General features: G+C 36.2%; 1 protein-coding gene across 7 annotated transcripts in view; it reads left to right on the top strand.

Annotated features, from left to right (window-relative positions):
* Window positions 1-701: 701 nt before the first annotated feature.
* The window catches only part of EXOC1 (exocyst complex component 1), a 58,472-nt gene continuing 40,352 nt past the window's right edge, over window positions 702-18,821 (top strand). For 2 of the 7 annotated variants that reach the window (XM_007998663.3, XM_007998660.3), the window contains exons 1-7: window positions 702-845; window positions 5,754-5,887; window positions 7,829-7,959; window positions 11,650-11,809; window positions 15,865-16,052; window positions 18,213-18,440; window positions 18,644-18,776. In XM_007998663.3, the coding sequence (XP_007996854.1) occupies window positions 5,764-5,887; window positions 7,829-7,959; window positions 11,650-11,809; window positions 15,865-16,052; window positions 18,213-18,440; window positions 18,644-18,776 (964 nt within the window). In that variant the 5' untranslated portion in view covers window positions 702-845; window positions 5,754-5,763. Of the gene's footprint in view, window positions 1,006-5,753; window positions 5,888-7,828; window positions 7,960-11,649; window positions 11,810-15,864; window positions 16,053-18,212; window positions 18,441-18,643; window positions 18,777-18,821 lie in introns of all 7 variants that reach the window. The other 5 variants (XM_073017359.1, XM_007998656.3, XM_007998659.3 and 2 more) reach the window with 4 other exon arrangements.

Raw genomic sequence — 18,821 nt, 5'->3', positions numbered from 1 at the left:
TGGATCAAAGTGCCTAGCATTAAAAAAAGGTGCCAGGATTATGGAATAAATAAAACACCTACCTCACAAAAAGCAACACTGGCATCATTTATTGATGTTTGGCATGGCCAAACTTAAACATGCATAAGCATCATCTTGCTAAGATGCAGATTCAGTAGATCTGAAGTGAGCCAGAGAGACTGCATTTCCTAAACAGCCCCCAGAAGATGCCCAAGCAGCTGATTCACGGACCACACTTTTGAGTATCAAGGTCATGAGGACAATGGTTCTTGACGTTAGCTGCATATGAGAATCATCTGGGAAGATATTAAAAGTACTGATGTCTGGGTCCCACCCGCAGAGATTCTGATTTAACTCATTTAAGCTCTCCAAAGTTTAAGTAGCTAGAGTTAATAGAGCTTTACATATGAAAAAAGAAAACATTTAATCAAATTTCTTCTTAAATGAATTGCTGCAAACATCTGAATAAATAACTATTTTGGAGAAAGTAAATACCACACAGCATCTAACCCCCAACTCGCAAATCAGCATCTGTGCCACAGAAGCCCCGCCCCTTCCCTTCCCTGACACGCCCCTCCAGTGAGGCCTAGCTCCGCCCGATCACGCCCGTCGGCTGGCGCCCAGTCCCCCGTGTCTATTGGCCACGCCCTTTTTTCCTCATAGCTTCTTCTTCCTTTTCTACAGGGTCAACTTCCGGCGCGGAGTTTATCACGTGCCCGGATATAGGAAGTGTTGGGGGAACGGCGCTTCCCGTTCAACGCTTTATTGAGGTGCGCATCCAAGTGACCCCATCCGGTCTCCGTTTTGGAAGACCCGCCTCGGCACAGCCGGGCCCAGTCCTTGCGGTAAGCCATCGGCCGCGGCTGCCTGGTAATCCCGGCGGGGGCGGACAGAAGAGCTGACAGACAGGCACCAGGGTCTAAGGCGGTTCCTCAGTCCGGCTGCTGTCTCCACGCCTGGGGTCGGGCACCGCTCCCTCTGACCTTCCTTTCCCCGTTTGTCCTGGTAAGACGCAAAGGCTGGTCAGAACATTCTCCAACCCCTCGTCCTCGGATCTAGGAGAATGCGGAGCTGGGAGGGCAGTCCCCACGCGCCCCGTTACGGTTCCGCCCATCAGAACCAGATTTTATTTGTGCAAAATGACCCTGATCGTAAGCTCTTTGGCGTGGACCAAGAGAGGAGAGCGTGACAGTGCCTTCCTTCTTCTCCAAGTTCACATCCCGGCCCCCCACCCCCCGCCAAATCTCTTAAGTGTTTTTCTCTATTTCCGTGCACAGTTTTATCTTCTGGATGACAATGCTTCATGCACTAATATGTCTCAGCAGCATACAGGGCCCATCGCACACGGGCACTCACACTGACCAGCTATTTGTCACACAGTGTAGTGGTCCAACTGAGCTTAAGGAAATTCAACCAGTACAGAGTAAGCAGTGGCTGGCAGCCTTTGGTCAGACATGGGTTCTCAGACCTGGAAAATAATTTTAGAGGACCTCTAGGGATTTATTTACTGACTTTCAGAAAAGTACCGTAAAGACTGAAGAGTTAATCACTCGACTCTCAGGGTGTAAATGCCATAGAAGCACGCGGCTTCAGGTCTTCATAAACATATCTGTCATGTTGACTGCTATAACCTAGAATAGCGTCTGGCACCTAATAAGCATCAGTATTTGCTGAATGAGTGAAGAGTCACATAGTGCTTTTCATTATGCCTAACTCCTTTATGATGTATGCCCAATCCTGTCTTGTTTGCCAACAACACTCAGTTGTTGCTTGTAGCCAGAGAGGGAGTATGTGGTTAACGTTGGTCCCTATTATTCATTTGACCAGTGTTTACTATTCAGTTCTAATTACCTTAAGAGATATTTAAGTATCCACTAAACACAAAACTATGATGAACATCCCTCCCTTCTTTCTCTTTAAGAGAATTCTTGAGATACAGAAGCTTATGATTTAATGAGCCCATTAGACGGCAAATGCTTGATTTGTTTAGCTAATGCGGTAAGAGCTGTAGAAATTTAGAGGAGAGATCACTTTGGATTAAGATCTTCATTGAATCAACTTCATGTAAATCATGAAGTGTAATTAGGGTTTGGATAGGGCGGAGATGATCTTCCTTACATGGAAAGTACCAAAGTAAAGATTTGACGTCAAAAATGAACAAGAGTGCTTGGAGTGCAATGTTTTGAGACCATTAGGAAAACGTTGAGTAAGAGTGTGATGTGATACAAACTGTCTTTTAAAATTGTCTTGTTGTTCAGGGTTGTGGGACCTTGCGAAGAGATAACCAGATTTTGTAGGGTTAAGTAAAGTTGATATGAACCTGGGTTAGTATATTTGCAGTGGGAAAAGAAAGGAATAAATTACATGTGGATGGGGGGAAAATCGCAGAATGTGGTAGCAGATTTTGTGTTGACAAGGGAATAGGGAAGCAAATATGGTGGATTTTGAACCTGGACATTTGCTTATAGATATGAAAATTAGAAAAGGGGAATCTTGGAGGAGCTATACTGTCATGTTAGTTAATTTAGACATTTATTAAATGCCTAGTTTGCCAAGTTCTAGAAATACAAAGATGATTAAGACATGGTCCTACTTTTAATAGGAGATAAAATACAGGTAGCTAGAAAATACAGTTCATAAATGCCATATTATCAGATTAGAAGGGAAATATTAGAGAGGCAGAAATTACTCTTTGCGTGGGGTGGCGGCAGGGAGGGGGCTGCTTTACAGAAGACATGACATTTTAGCACAATCTTGAGGGATGAATTATAATTTCCTAGGGAGAAGAGAATTCTAGGAAAAGAAAATTGCTTAAACAAAAGCCCAGAGATGGAACAGTAAACTGGCCAGTACCAATGTGGCTTGGGTTTAGGAAGAAATATAACGTAGTGTCTGGGCCCTACAACATATTAAGGGATTAGCAGCATGGGCACTCTATAATAGGCAAAAAGGAGGATAGTTTGAGTGAAGGTGTGGAGAGATGGAGAAGCGAGCAATTGGGGAAAATTGCATTTCACGGCTTTTATATTCTCTGCAAGGTAGGTTGTTAAGTCATTTGCAGAAAGGGAGGAGGCTAACCTCTAGAGCTGGGAACTGAAGGAGAGTAATAAGGATTTGCAACAATAGTCATGGGGAATGGGAAAAGGAATCATCAAATGAGGGATTAATTGCTGAGCAGCATTGAAAGTCTAGCTTTCACTGGTTGTAGATATTTGTAATGCATGCAATGAGCATGGATATGTGGCTTTTGAAAGCGGCATCTGGTAGTCCAAGAGAAGTGAAGAAAAGAATACAGTTTATGGAGATTGATAAAAACAAGATCAACTGGTCTACAAACAGGGTGAAATAATTGTAGGGGATAGTTTAGGTATAGGGAAATGAGCACTGTCTCCAGGCTAGGTTGGAAAAGAAGTAAACTTGGAGAGGCCAGATTAAGAGAACAGAAAGGAGGGCAGTATCAGAAGACTAGAGGCTGAGATGAAGTGGAAGTGGGAAGATGTGAATTTTATGAGAAAAGCAATTTTTGAAATTGGAGCAGAGATAGAAGTTTTACAGATTGTGTAAAATATTGGAAAGACCTGGTTTACAAAGTAGTCATTGTGCTATAAAAATGCACTGTAAATCATTTATTTAAAAATCATAATTTCTTCATATTCCAATAGAAAGAAATAGTGTTTTAGAAGTTAGTGTCCTAGGCAAGCTCACATGTATGAAATACTACACATTTGCATTGAAAAAATAGTAATATATATCTACACAAATATGTATATGAAAAATAAAATAGAGATTAAAAATTATTTTAACTTAAGTTGATGTTTGAAAAGATGCTGAGTTAGGTAAGAAAAAGGAGATAAGTGGAAACCTATTTTTATTTATTTATTTATTTATTTATTTAAATTTATTTATTATTATTGTACTTTAAGTTGTAGGGTACATGTGCATAACGTGCAGGTTTGTTACATATGTATACTTGTGCCATGTTGGTGTGCTGCACCCATCAACTCGTCATTTACATCAGGTTTAACTCCCAATGCAATCCCTCCCCCGTCCCCCCTCCCCATGATAGGCCCCGGTGTGTGATGTTCCCCTTCCCAAGTCCAAGTGATCTCATTGTTCAGTTCCCACCTGTGAGTGAGAACATGCGGTGTTTGGTTTTCTGTTCTTGTGATAGTTTGCTAAGAATGATGGTTTCCAGCTGCATCCATGTCCCTACAAAGGACACAAACTCATCCTTTTTTATGGCTGCATAGTATTCCATGGTGTATATGTGCCACATTTTCTTAATCCAATCTGTCACTGATGGACATTTGGGTTGATTCCAAGTCTTTGCTATTGTGAATAGTGCTGCAATAAACATACGTGTGCATGTGTCTTTATAGCAGCATAATTTATAATCCTTTGGGTATATACCCAGTAATGGGATGGCTGGGTCATATGGTACATCTAGTTCTAGATCCTTGAGGAATCGCCATACTGTTTTCCATAATGGTTGAACTAGTTTACAATCCCACCAACAGTGTAAAAGTGTTCCTATTTCTCCAGGAAACCTATTTTTATAACAATTTTATTGAGATTACATATGATAAAATTCACCCTTTTCAATTATATAATGTAGCGATTTTTGGCATATTCATAAGGTTGTACAACCATCATTACTATCTAGTTGAAAAGCATTGTCATCACCCCAAAAAAGAAACTCCATACCCATTAGCAGTCAATCCTCCTTTCCACCTTCCTCTCGAGCTCCTGAAAACCACTTATATTTCTGTATCTATGGATTTTCCTATTCTGGATATTTCATATAAATGGAATCATACAATACGTGGTCTTTTGTGTCTGGCTCCTTTCGCTTAGCATAATCTTATCAAGATTCATCAATACTGTAGCATGTTTCATTACTTCATTTCCTTTTTTTTTTTTTTTTTTGTAGCCGAATAATCCATTGTGTGGCTTTTCCACATTTTACTTATATATCATTTGATGGACATTTCTGTTATTTCCATTTTTTGGCCATTGCAAATAGTGCTACCATGAATATTCATGTACAAATTTTTGTGTGGACTTATGTTTTCAGTTCTCCTGGGAGTGGAATTGTTGGATTGTAGGGTAGCCCATGTTTAACTTTATGAGGAGCCACTAAGCTGTTTTCCAAAGTGGCTGCACCATTTTACAATCCCGCCAGCAACGTACAAGAGTTCTGTTTCCTCTCATCTTCACCAACACTTGTTATTTTCTATGATTTTTATTTTAACCACCCTTGTGGGTATAAAGTGGTTGATACCTCATTGTGGTTTTGATTTGCATTTCCTAGTGGCCAGTGATGTTAAGCATGTTTTCATGTGCTTATTGTCCATTTGTATATCTTTGGAAAAATGTCTATTCAGGTATTTTATTCAATTTTTAATTGGGTTATTTGTCTTTTTATTGTTGAGCTGTAAGGGTTCTTTACGTAGAAAACTGTATTTAAAGATTGAGCAGGGAGTTGAAGATTTTTTTTCTTAAATCGTGTGTGTGTGGGTGTGTGTGTGTATACTCGGTGAGCATTTCCAAACATTTTAGAGTTTGATAACACTGGTTCTCTAATTTTATTTCCAAACTTCCAGCTTTATATTTTTGTGATACAGGTGTATTCATACAGTAAATCGTTTTTCCTAGGCTTGTTAACCAAAAATCATTTTCAAATCGTAAATTCAGAAGTATAAGGTGGAATGATGTTGAGAGTGAGCTTAATATGTATACTCCAAATTTTTCAGCTGAGAAAAGATGACAGCGATCAAGCATGCGTTACAAAGAGACATTTTTACACCAAATGATGAACGCCTGCTGAGCATTGTGAATGTCTGCAAAGCAGGAAAAAAGAAAAAGAACTGTTTTTTATGTGCCACAGGTGGGTATTTAGTAAGAAAGAGTACTTGTTTTGTATCCTTTTGTTATTCCTTTTGTTTTGAATATCCCAGTTGTCTCTATAATTGAACAAACTGTTGGGTCAACAAATTCCCGCTTGGCTTTGACAGGCTGTTAATTGTTGCCAATCTGGTGGCAGTGAAATAGTATCTCATTGTGGTTTTAAATTGTATTTCCCTGTAATGATGAGATTGAGCATATTTTCATGAATTTCTTAGTCATTTCATTATCTTGTCTATGAAGTTTACCTGTTTAAGCCTTTTACTCTTCTATTGTGTTGCTTGTCCTTTTACTGGTTTGTACAAGTTCTTTCTATTATCTTTCTACAGTCTTTTGTTGGTTGTATGCATCCCAGGTAGTGGCTTGTCTTTTCACTTTTTATGATGCCTTTTAATGAAATTTATAATTTAAACTAAATGAAATTAATTAATCCTTTATGGCTTTCCCTTTTGGTGTCTTAAAGATCCTTCCCGGATATCTTTTGTACAGTCATAAAAATATTTTCCTAAATTCTAAAAGTTTTATAATTTTGCCTTTTACATTTTAGTCTTAGTTCACCTGTGTCGACATCTGTCGTGGTGTGTGTGAGCATTTCTGGTTATCATCTTATATCTTATTTTTATTTTGTTTTTGTTCTTTATTCCACCTAAATTTTAGAAACAACTTGTCAAGTTTCAGACTTTGTTGGGATTTTGATTGGAATTGTTTTGAACCTATAGTTCAATTTGGAGAGAACTTACATTTTTATTATATTGAATCTTTTGTGTTGATGAACATGGTACAGTTCTCTGTTTAGGTGTTTTATAACTTTTATGAGTTTCATCATTTTCTCTAAAGGTTTGGCATGTATATTGTTGGATTTATTCCTGGGTATTGATTTATTCTTAGATTTTATTTGATAGTCATGAAAGCTCTTTTTAACATTAATACATTTTAAAATCATATATTAGAATTCTACAATGAATTGTTGGTGTTTTATATGGATATCTATCAATCTTGCCAAACTTTCTTATTAATTCCAATTATTTATAGACTCTTTGAAGGTAGTGATATTTTTCTTCCTTCCTTTATAGTTTTTATATCTTTTATTTATTTTTGTTGGTTTAGTTTCCTAGTTAGGACTGTCCATCCAGGCTCCATCTCAAAGAGAATAACTTCATTTTTAAGCATGATATTTGGTAGAGGGTTTTTATAGCTATCCTTTACAGTGTTAAGTAAGTTCCCTTCTATTCCTGATTTCTTCCAGTTTTTTTAAAAAATCATGAATGGGTGTTGAATTTTATCAACTGCTTTTTATATCATTGATAGTATCATAAAATTTTCTCCTTTGTTAGTGTAGTGTATAATTGTACTTGGTTTTTCAAATGATAAATTGACTTTTTAGAATGACCTCACTCACTCATAATGTATCTGTATTAGGCCATTCTTGCATTGCTATAAAGAAATTATTAGGCCAGGAGTAGTGGCTCATTCCTATAATTCCAGCACTTAGGGAAGCTGAGGTGGGCAGATGGCTGGAGCCCAGGAGTTTAAGACCAGCCTGGGCAACATAGTAAGACCTTTATATATAAATATATTGTTGCTCTTTGAAATGCTATTTTGCTTTTTCAAGCCTTGCAGACTTTACATATGTCAATCATTCTTTAGATTTTTACCTCATACTTTTCTTTAAAACTGGTCTGAATTAATGTGTTATTAATATATCATTCCTTTATTTCTCAAGGAGTCTACTCTAATCCTCTAGTCTGACTGAGATGCTTCTATTAGGATTCTGTGCTTTCCTCAGTCAAAGCCCTTGTTGCAAAGTATTACACCTCTTTTAGTATCAGCTACTAGGCACCTGAAAGCTATACTTGCAAGGAGCAAATGAAGAATGAGCGACAGGAGTAATATTTCTAATAAAAGTGTGTGTTTTACTCAACAGTGACCACTGAACGCCCTGTGCAGGTTAAGGTGGTCAAAGTCAAGAAATCCGATAAGGGAGATTTCTACAAAAGGCAGATTGCATGGGCCCTTCGAGACCTTGCTGTGGTAGATGCCAAAGATGCTATCAAAGTAGGTTTTTCTCAGTTCTTTGACCTGTGTTCAGAAAGCATCTTTCATTTTATAACATGGTATTACGTATTCTAAGATGATCTAAAAACAAATTAATGTATATGTTTGTTTTCTTATTTTTTTCTTTTTTTAAGCTATAATTATGTTTTTGCACAAGCTACATAAACTAGAGCAAAATAACCTTGACTGTATACATTTCTGTGTTTAGATTAAGTATAATTTGTATAAAATTTATACATAGTATGGATTTTAAAGTGGTGTGTCATGAGTCTTTTTGCTTGTTTGTTTTTTTAGTCAAAATCATGTAACCAAAGTAATCTTTCCTTAGTCTTCATGAGTAAACATAGAATCACCAGCTGGGGCAGCTAGACTAGCCTTTCGAGGCCACCATGGCTTTGATGTTTGTGGATCAGCAGAAAAACAGAAGTGATAGTGGGTTACATGCCTTATTTTAAGGAATGTAAATAATAAGTTCTATAAAGATATAAATCTTACACTTTATACATAAACCACACTCAAACTCCAAGAAAGTTGAATAATCTGATAATCACATTAAAGGACCACCTATATTCCTGACAGTTCAAGGCTTTTCACAGCAATACCCTTTTTTCAAAGCAGTCAAGTAGGCCTCCCTTGATTAAATTAGGTGCTTCCTCCCCCCTCACCCTCTCTCACTCTGCCCTTCATCTTTCTCTGCAGCCCTAACACACCTACAGAGCACTAGGGAATACTTTGTACCACAACTACTTGTACTGTCGGTGGGACTAATATAATAGCAAGGCTTACACTAGTGAAACTACAGGCACTCTTTAGCTCTACAAATCTCATACATTTACTAAAAAGGCATAAAGTAAAAACAACAAAAACAAAAAAATTGCCTGTGTAAAGCAATCTGGTAAAATAAAATTCTGATTTTACCCTTACTTTGGTACAGACCTCCAAGGATCAAAACTCTGGACAAAATGACAGGTAGTTGAGTTGGGTGCAGAAAAATGAAGTAAGAACAATTTGAGGAGAGCCCTCTATATCTGTATAATTCAGATTTCTTCCAAATGTAAATCATGCCTTTTCTTTAAGTATTCTAGGCTTACTGGCCCCTTTGCTTTATCCCTAAGGAGCACTCAATGCTTAGAAAAATGTGAAATGTATAAACAGGATTTGACAGAAATTTAGAAAGATGGAGATTGGAAAGAAAATTATAATGGGATGTTTAAAAAACAATTTAGTCCAGGCGTGGTGGCTCACGCCCGTAATCCTAACACTTTGGGAGGCTGAGACTGGTGGATTGCCTGAGCTCAGGAGTTCAGGACCAGCCTGGGTAACACGGTGAAACCCTGTCTCTACTAAAATACAAAAAATTAGCCGGGCGTGGCAGCATGCGCCTGTAGTCCCAGCTACTTGGGAGGCTGAGGCAGGAGAATTGCTTGGACCTGGGAGGCAGAGGTTGCAGTGAGCCGAGATCATGCCGCTGCACTCCAGCCTGGGCAACAGAGCGAGACTCCGTCTCCACAAAAAAAAAAAAAAAAAAAAAAAAGAGCACACTTTAATAAGTATTTTTTATTACCATGGGGAGGGATCAAGAGTGGAAACTTTTCTGGTTGGTTTCTGTTTAAGACAAAACACCTTAAGGGCTTTTAAAAACTGCACCTTTATTAAGAACCATTTTTCCCTTCAGTAGTTTTGCACTTCATAACCCTGTTGACTTGCATAATTCAGTAACATTGCTGAATGCTTGTTTGAATGCATTCTCACAGCTGACGCCTCTTGCCAACTTGCTTAATGGAATTTTTTTTTTTCATTTTATGTACGCACCTTGGTGTGTGTACGCTATATATGGATATAAAACATAAAATTTTTATACATAACTTAACATTAGCCATTTTGTATCACACATTGATTTGTGTGAGTGTTGCCACTAGCGCACTCAGCTGCTTTTATGGTATTATGGGAAATATTCCCAGGGAAGAGATTATTTCCCATCAAGTTTCATATTAGTTGCCAATATTCCTATTGTATTTTTTTAAGTAATAATGCAATTACCTTTTCATTGTAAATGCAGGTTTTAAATTTTTGACGCTTTAATTCTGTTTATTAAACTATACATTGAACTAATTAATAGTTCCATGCTGCTGTAATATGATTGTTGTACCAAAGGTCAAATCCTGATTCCTAAGATATTCCAATTCTTCACGGTAAAAGTCTGATTTAACTTCCTTTATTTTAATGTATTTGTATTTCCCCCAAATAACACTTTAAATGAATCAAATATATTATTATTCTTTTATCCTGTGGAACATTAAGAATATTTTAGCCTTTTTTTAATTCCTTGGATGTGAAGTATACATCCATAAGTTTGTTTGTTTGTTTGCTTGTTTGTTTTGAGACAGGGTCTCACTCTGACACCCAGGCTGGAGTGCGGTGGCACAATCTTGGCTCACTGCAGCCTCTACCTTCCAGGCTCAAGCCATCCTCCCACCTCAGCCTCCCAAGTAGCTGGGACTACAGGTACATGCCACTACACCTGGCTAATTTTTGTGTTTTTTGTAGAGAAGGGCTTTGCCATGTTGCCCAGGCTGGTCTCAAATTCCTGGGTTCAAGCAGTCTACCCACTTCGGCCTCCCGAAGTGCTAGGATTACAGGTGTGAGCCACCAAGCCCAACCTGGTTTTTTATGTAATAGTCAAGTAGTTCTGTTCATTCAAGGGAGAAATATTAGCCTGGTGTGGATTATTGCTGTAACGTGGCTTAAGAGACTTGTAGAAAGTATAGTGTAATTCTCTCAGATTGGTTGAGCTTCTTTGTCACATGAAAGAACTTTCAGCCAGGAACAGGGCTCATGCCTGTAATGCCAGCACTTTGGGAGGCCGAAGCAGGAGGATCAACTGGGTAACATGGGGAGATCTTGTCTCTACACAAAAATTTTGAAAATTAGGCATGCTGGTATGTGTCTATGGGCCCAGCTACTCAGGTGGCTGAGGCAGGAGGTTTGCCTGAGCCCAGGAGGTCGAGGCTGCAGTGAACTATGACTGCACCACTGCATTGTAGCCTTGGCAACAAAGTGAGACCCTGTCTCAAAAAAATAAACTTTAAGACCAGCAGCACTTTTAGCTTTTGAGATATCTTTGATCATTCCTTATTTTCTAAATAGTAAATAATTAGGAGCAATCTCTGCTTTTCACCTCACTTGTTCTTAGAAAGTACACCAGGATATACACTGCATTTTTCTCAAGTTTTATGCTTAGAAAATATAGTCCTTATTAGGGAGTTAATGTCCAATTACGGTTTTGAATGGTAGTACATTATTAAAGAAAATTTATAACTAAAACTCGGTAGGCAATTTAAAAAGAAAAATTAGATCCATGTCAAAGCTAAAGGCCATTGTCGTCTTACTGATGAGGAAGCTAAGCCGCAAAGCCATTAATACATCCTATACTTCTACTCATAGACCTAAAGGGCATAGGAAGAAAATGACCACAACCGTATGTTGTTTTTTCATCCAGCTTCTATGGGGTAGTAAACTTTTTGCTGTAAATTGAATTCTGCAAACCCTTTTCTTCCAGTTGCGTAGCTGATTTTTAATACCCTTTATTTTCCAAAAACAGCAGAAATTCCTTTTTTTAATGTAGATTTTACATTAACAATGTAAAAGGATGTGATCAAAAATAATATCTTTTGTGTATTTTTATTTTAGGAAAATCCTGAATTTGATTTACACTTCGAAAAAATATATAAATGGGTTGCCAGCAGCACTGCTGAAAAGAATGCATTTATTTCATGCATTTGGAAATTGAATCAGCGATATCTCCGGAAGAAAATTGATTTTGTCAATGTTAGCTCACAGCTTTTGGAAGGTAAAGTTAAATAAAAATGTATATGTAAAAATCACTTATATCTTTAAGTGAATATATAATTTGACATCATTCAAGTTAATTAAAATACTGAATTATCTTATTGTAAAAGAACTTTAAAATAATTTCTCTTATTGCAGAAATTACGCTTTATTGTAGAATATTAATACATTATGATAAATAAATAAAAACCACTTATTCTTCAGCGATAACTACTATTAGCACTTTGTTAGATATTCGTCTAGTCTTTTTCCTGTGCGTAAACACCTTTTTAAGATAAAGAAATTTACATTACATTTTTTAACGTCTTTTCCATGTATGCATCATGAACATTTTTCATGTTACTGAATACTTACCCCAACATTATTTTCAGTAGCACCACAGTATTTCATTATATGGATATACCATGTTATTTAACTAATCATTTATTTTTAATTTTCCAATCGTTGCTTCTTTTAAACAGCTCTGGGACAAATATCCTTGTAGCAGTATTTTTGTACAGAGGGTAGATGTAGAGGTTAAGAACATAGCTCTGGAGTCAGACTTCTTGGGTTCAAATCCTGGCTTTGCCATTTACTAGCTATATGACTTTGCATTGATACTTACTCTCTATGTTTCGGTTTCCCTTATCTCAGAACTAGAGATAATAATAGTATCTACCTCATAGGCTTGTTATGAGGATTAAATTACTTAATATATGAACAGAGTAAGAACAGTGCCAGGTACATAGTAAGTGCTCAGTAAATATTAGCTATTATTATGTTACCAGTATAAAATCCTTAGACATGAAGTTTATTAGAATATTTTTGATCAGTATATCTTCAGGAATGTTACTGTGCATCGTTTTGTGTTACAAGACAAAAACTCTGCCGTTAATTAGTGAAAATATACAATGAGATTTTCTCTACTTTTAAACTTTCTTTCCTAAAGATATAAACATTGTAAGATAGCACTTAGTAATTAGTGAGCCTGCTGCTGATTTTAGGCTTGATGTTTGGCACTGGCAGAGACAAGTCACATCTGTCAGGCACCAGTAGTGCTGGTCTTATGTAGGAATCCCCAGGGTTGCCATCTCACCTGCACTAGTCCCCAACATCTTGGTAATTGAGTGTGTTGAGGGAATGACCTTCAAGAAATTTATGGTAACTTTTCATGCCTTGAATTGTGGTTTAATTTGCTTTGAATGGCTTTTATTTTTTTTACCATTTCAGGGTTGAACATTCTCATGAGTCAGTGATTCAGTGATTCACAAGCTTGCTGTTCTGTCTTCAAATATTATTCATTTCCAGATGTTATTTATTGTGTAAGATGTTTTGAAACCAGTATATTTTAGGACAATCATATAGAAAAATACATAACCTACCTGGATCTGTCTCATTAAGAAATATTACCAAAATCAGTGAGAAGAGTAGTACTGTTTTTGAAAATGAAGTGTCTAACATAAAAAAAAAAAAAAGGTATTTAATTTTTTAGGCCATAAAACAAGAGTATAGACGTGTTCGTGTTTGCAAACATTAACCGTAATTGAGATTGATTTTAAGAATACTGAGAAGATCCTTAAGGATCTCATTTTGAAAATCACTTGCTATACATCAATAACTCTTACTTTGGTTTAGTGGAGTTCAGGGAGTAGCTTTATTAATGTCTATAAACTTGTTTTATGGGCCTTGAAATCACAGCCTTTAATTCCCATTAAAAAAAAGAAAATGTCTCTAAGTTTTGGGTAATGTTAGAAAAGAAATAAAAAATTATTACCACCCCCATTTAAGAGCTCAATAGTTAAGTAAGACTGTTTTGATTATAAATGCTAGCAGTGGCAACTTGGTAGTTTTTATTGTTGACAATTGAATATGTAAGTTAAATAATGGGGCTCCTCAGCAGAATAAGGTTTGTAAAAGAGGACTTTTCAGCAGTTGAAGTAGAGTGAAGCTTTTATTTGGCCGCCTTTTTCATTCTTTTACTTGCAACCAGCTTTAAAAAAAAAAAAAAAAAAAAAGAAATCTTTGACTTGAATCCTTAAATGCCAGCTTGAACTGTTACTTTGTGTGATTTTTTACTTGCCTCAATCTTGTCCTTTCTTACTGTGTTTTGTGACTAATCCTTTGTGAGGGAGTGTCTGGGTGAAGGTTTCAGGCCTTGAGTAATATAACTAGACTAAATGCATGAGTCACAACTGACCTAAATATAATCCCCAAGAAATGATTAGTTTCCCAGGCTTCTCCTCTAAGGATTAGTTAGTACTGTTTCTTAAAAGACTAAGAGAAAATAGAAAGATAAATATATTTGTAGTCACTATCAGAAAGTGAGTAAGAAGAATGAACACTGCAAATTTAGCTTCTTATGAATCTTTCCACTTTGTAGTTGATTTGGCTGTCTTTTGAACTTTAATTTAACATGAAGTTCAAATGAGATATGGGTAGTATTTTAAAATTTAAGCCTGTTTACTTTTCTACCCAGCTAATATTCTTTGCTTACTTTCCTCTGCTTTTTTCATACCTTTTTACTCTCCAGAACTGCCTAAAGTTACAGAAGGTGCGTAACACCTTTTCTTCTTCTATTCCATATGTTTTTATTAGTTGTCATTGTTGTATACCGTTGGTTGTATATTTTATGAAATTATGTACTGGGACAAATTTATTTTAAAAATCTACTTAGTAATAAAATTAATGATAGTGTTTATTATTGGCTTTCAAAGGACATATCATTAGAAAATACTTCTGAAGCAGTTAATTATAATCATGTAAAGTATTTGTTTAAGTCTACTTGTTTAAGGACCTGTACAGAATGATTTGGGCAGTCCCTGCCCCCTAGTGGCTAATAAGCGGTCACACGTGACAGTGGAACTTTTTCCGCAATGAACTAAATGGACTCATTGAAAGTCCAAGGAGTTCGGTAATACCTCTCTAAGAAATTTATATACTGAAATCTGTAATTGCCTGTACCAAAAGTTTTAGTCTTCTTTTTTTTATGGAATGTTATCTAAATCTGCCTAATTTATTATCATTCTTAAGAGTAAATCTTGTGTTACTTCAAATTAGCTGGTTTTTGTTCTGGGACAAATTAACGTATTTCAGGTCATGCTGAATGTAAATACTCATTTTCCTATAAAATAATGAATACTAAAAGCGTCCAGAGTTTGTAATTTAAATCATGCCCCATTAAGTCTGTGAAATTGCCAACTTTATTTAGAGTGGTAAAATAACATCTTAGGAGTTAAAAATTATTTCTTTCATTTTACCTCTCCTAACCTCAAGCTTTATATACAGGGTTCACACGCTAGTGTATTTCCGTCAAAAAAAAATGAACTGAAACATCTAGAAAGCATTTCAAATTTGACCTCTTGGTCTTTTGTTATAAAGCTTGAAGCCTGTTTAACTTTTTATAATTTCAAACAGCCATGTTGTTGTTGCTCTTACATTAGAGTTATTGAGAAAGCTTCTGTAACTTATCTTTAGAAATGTTATCAATGCCTGTGAAATTTTTTTAAGCAAAGAAATGGAAAATTCAGTTAATATTCTAGTGACCAAAATAAATTATGGATTATAGATGCATTTTTCATTTTAATTAAAAATTATTTGGCAAAAATATACATACCGAAGATGAAAGTAACAAAAGTAACAAAAGAAAAATTTCATCTGGGAATAAAAGGAAAGAAAATTGTTTTTGTGTGTACTGAATTCATAGTCATTGTTTTGTTAGAGCAACAGCCACATGAGGTACGAAAAAATGTTTAGGTTTGTTTCCACCAGTTTTTGTGTTTTGTTTTTACATTTTAACTTAATTGTATTTTGGGAAATTGTGGTGAAAGCCTGTTTTAACACTTGTAAGTTAGTGCATTACACTGCATGCTTTTTATTTATTTTTTAAGACTTTATTTCATTAACATATGAAATTTATAAAAATAAAGTTTGATTTTTTCATATGGTTTGAATCATTCTTTCCTCTTTTTCAGCTGCTAAATGTGACCTGTGTTTATAACTATACCTAGCTATATGTATTATGTTATAGTCTTTTCTACTTTTTTGACTATTTTACTTTGAATTTTTACGCTCTTTAAGAATCTGTTCCAAGTGGAGAAAATCAGAGTGTGACAGGAGGTGATGAAGAAGTAGTAGATGAATACCAAGAGTTAAATGCAAGAGAAGAACAGGATATTGAAATAATGATGGAAGGCTGTGAATATGCAATCTCGAATGCAGAAGCCTTTGCAGAAAAATTGTCCAGAGAGCTGCAGGTGCTAGATGGGGTAAGACTTTCTTGAAATCTATGAATAAGTGTTGTATAGTGGATTGAGAAGGCTAATGATGTTCATACTGTGCTACCTCAGCATTTAAGCCTTTATAGTGTGCTATTGCCATCTTTATCTATAAGCACATTACCAGCTACCATCAGTCTTTTACTGTTCTTGTTCAAAAGATGAACTATTCCTATTAAGCCAATGAAGACAGTTGGCTGAGATTATGGATTTGGGGAGATTCTTGATATGAGGTGATGAAGTAAAACGTAGGCCAGAGAACATCTTGGGAGTTGATTCACTCAGCCTCTGAAACATGTTGGAATAGTTCAGTGCCAAAGAATAGCATTTGTGTGTGTGTGTGTGGTTTGAAAAAAATAGGGATGAAGTATGAAGAGAGAAATGTGGCTGAAATATGTGAATCATTTACCAAAGAAGAGTGGAGTAAGTGTGGTGAAAACAGGAGAGCCAGAGAAAGAGATCTGTGACTTCTCTGCTAAAATGTTTTAGAATAGAGCTTTTTGTTTTATATGCAGTTTTTGAGTATAATTCAAATGCACAGCACCTGCTGGGTGCAGTGACTCACAGCTGTAATCTCAACACTTTGGGAGTCTGAGGTGAGCAGATCACCTGAGGTCAGCAATTCGAGACGAGCCTGGCCAACATGGCAAAACCCCATCTCTACTTAAAAAAAAAAAAAAAAAATTAGCCAGACATGGTGGCATGCTCCTGTGGTCCCAGCTACTCGGGAGGCTGAGGCACAAGAATCGCTTGAACCTGGAAGACAGAGGTTGCTGTGAACTGAGATCGTGCCACTGCACTCCAGCCTGGGTGACAGAGTGACACTGTCTCAAAACAAAACAAAACAGAACAAAACAAAAAAATCAAATGCACAGCATCTCTTATGCTAGAATAGTGTAAAATCATTTGGGTTTGTTCTGGTTTTAAGAAAAGGTAAGCATTTAAGAAATCCCTCAGAGGATAAGGAACATTTTAAAGACCTAAATTTTAGTGTTATATACACGAAAGGTACAGAAGTTATGGGGTCTGACTCAGGCCCAGAGAGATTATATAAATAGTCCAAGCTTACAAGTTTACAGAGCTCACTGAAGGCAAAGCCTAGAAATGATTTTAAGATGTTAAGAAAGAAATTATCCTGGGCAGATTCAAACACCAGCTCTGTTACTTAAGAGATGTCAGTGGCTTCTGAGCCCTGCTGACTCTTAAAGTTGTATTGCACTTATATTTTATTTACTGTGAATAGTGTATAAATAATGTGTGAAACCACAGCATCAGCTGTACAATGATATTCTTTAAATTTCTGGTCCAGGTTTTTCATCATACCATGTTACTTGCCTTTTTAATATGGCTTAGTGATTTATATTTTTTGTTCTAATTAATATTGTATATATGTTCCAAGTCAGCATATTGCTTTGCAGTTTAATTTTGGATTTGGCAGTTTCCTTATTTCAGGGAATTCAGAATCAATAGTTAGAATCATTTAGAAAATAGTGATAAGGGGATGATGGTTTGTTACTGCTTTGCCTGGGAAAGAAGAAAAACAGAGTTGCAAATGAAAGAGAAAAGAAAAAAGATGATAGAAGGAGCTATCTATCAGCCATATGCTCTTCTACATCCTCTTACTAGTTCCCTTTATACTACAGTTATAAATTAGTTTCATGTATCCTTCGGAGTCTGGTATACCACTGCTGCTTTCTCAACTAAGATATCACATAGGTGATTATGCTTTTATTTAGTGTTTCACATAGATGTTAAGAAAATTTCTAGCTGGTCGAATTGGAGGAAATGTTAGAGATAACATGGCCTAATGCCTCCTAAATGTATAGAAATGAGAATGTGCCATTACTGATGATACATTCTGGCACTGTACTTGTGCATTCTGGAACCTTACTTGTGCAGTCTGTGGAAATATAAAATCCTAAGGCATGTGTATCAATTTAACATTGATAAAGAGGCAAGTGTACCTGCATGAAATACTATGTAAAACATGGAAGAACGTAAAGTGATAAACTAAAGTAGATGTGTAGGTATTTATCAATTTTTGTTACTCTAAAGGAAATTTAGCAACATTTCACCTTTATTCTTTTACACACTTAAGTAACATGAAATGTTGTGTTTTTTGTTTGCTTGTTTTGGTCTTTAACTTTGTAGGCTAACATCCAGTCAATCATGGCATCTGAAAAACAAGTCAACATCTTGATGAAGTTGCTAGATGAGGCTCTAAAGGAGGTAGATCAGATTGAATTGAAACTGAGCAGTTATGAGGAAATGCTCCAAAGTGTAAAAGAACAAATGGATCAGATCTCTGAAAGCAACCACCTAATTCATCTTAGTAACACTAATAATGTAAAACTCCTATCTGAGATAGAGTTCCTTGTGGTAAGTATGATCATAAATTACCAACAATAACAACAAAAAAAACTAGTGATGATATATAAAACCCATTTGTAAACATTTTCTAATTTCCTTATGAGAACAGGATTTAAATTAATTCCAAAGACCTAATGATAGGATTGAGTAGCATCTTGCCTGTAAATTTCCCAGAATTACACATGCAAATGGTATGTTTGCATATATTCTAGAACCACATGGACTTGGCCAAAGGTCATATAAAGGCCCTTCAGGAAGGAGATCTTGCTTCTTCCAGAGGCATTGAGGCCTGCACCAATGCTGCTGATGCCCTTCTGCAGTGCATGAATGTAGCTCTTCGACCAGGTACGTTCATTAGAAATGACAAAAATGTGACCAAGAATCTGAGAC

Source organism: Chlorocebus sabaeus, chromosome 7 (genome assembly GCF_047675955.1).
Source record: "Chlorocebus sabaeus isolate Y175 chromosome 7, mChlSab1.0.hap1, whole genome shotgun sequence".
Classification (NCBI taxonomy): domain Eukaryota; kingdom Metazoa; phylum Chordata; class Mammalia; order Primates; family Cercopithecidae; genus Chlorocebus; species Chlorocebus sabaeus.
This window is presented reverse-complemented; position numbering and strand designations above follow the sequence as displayed.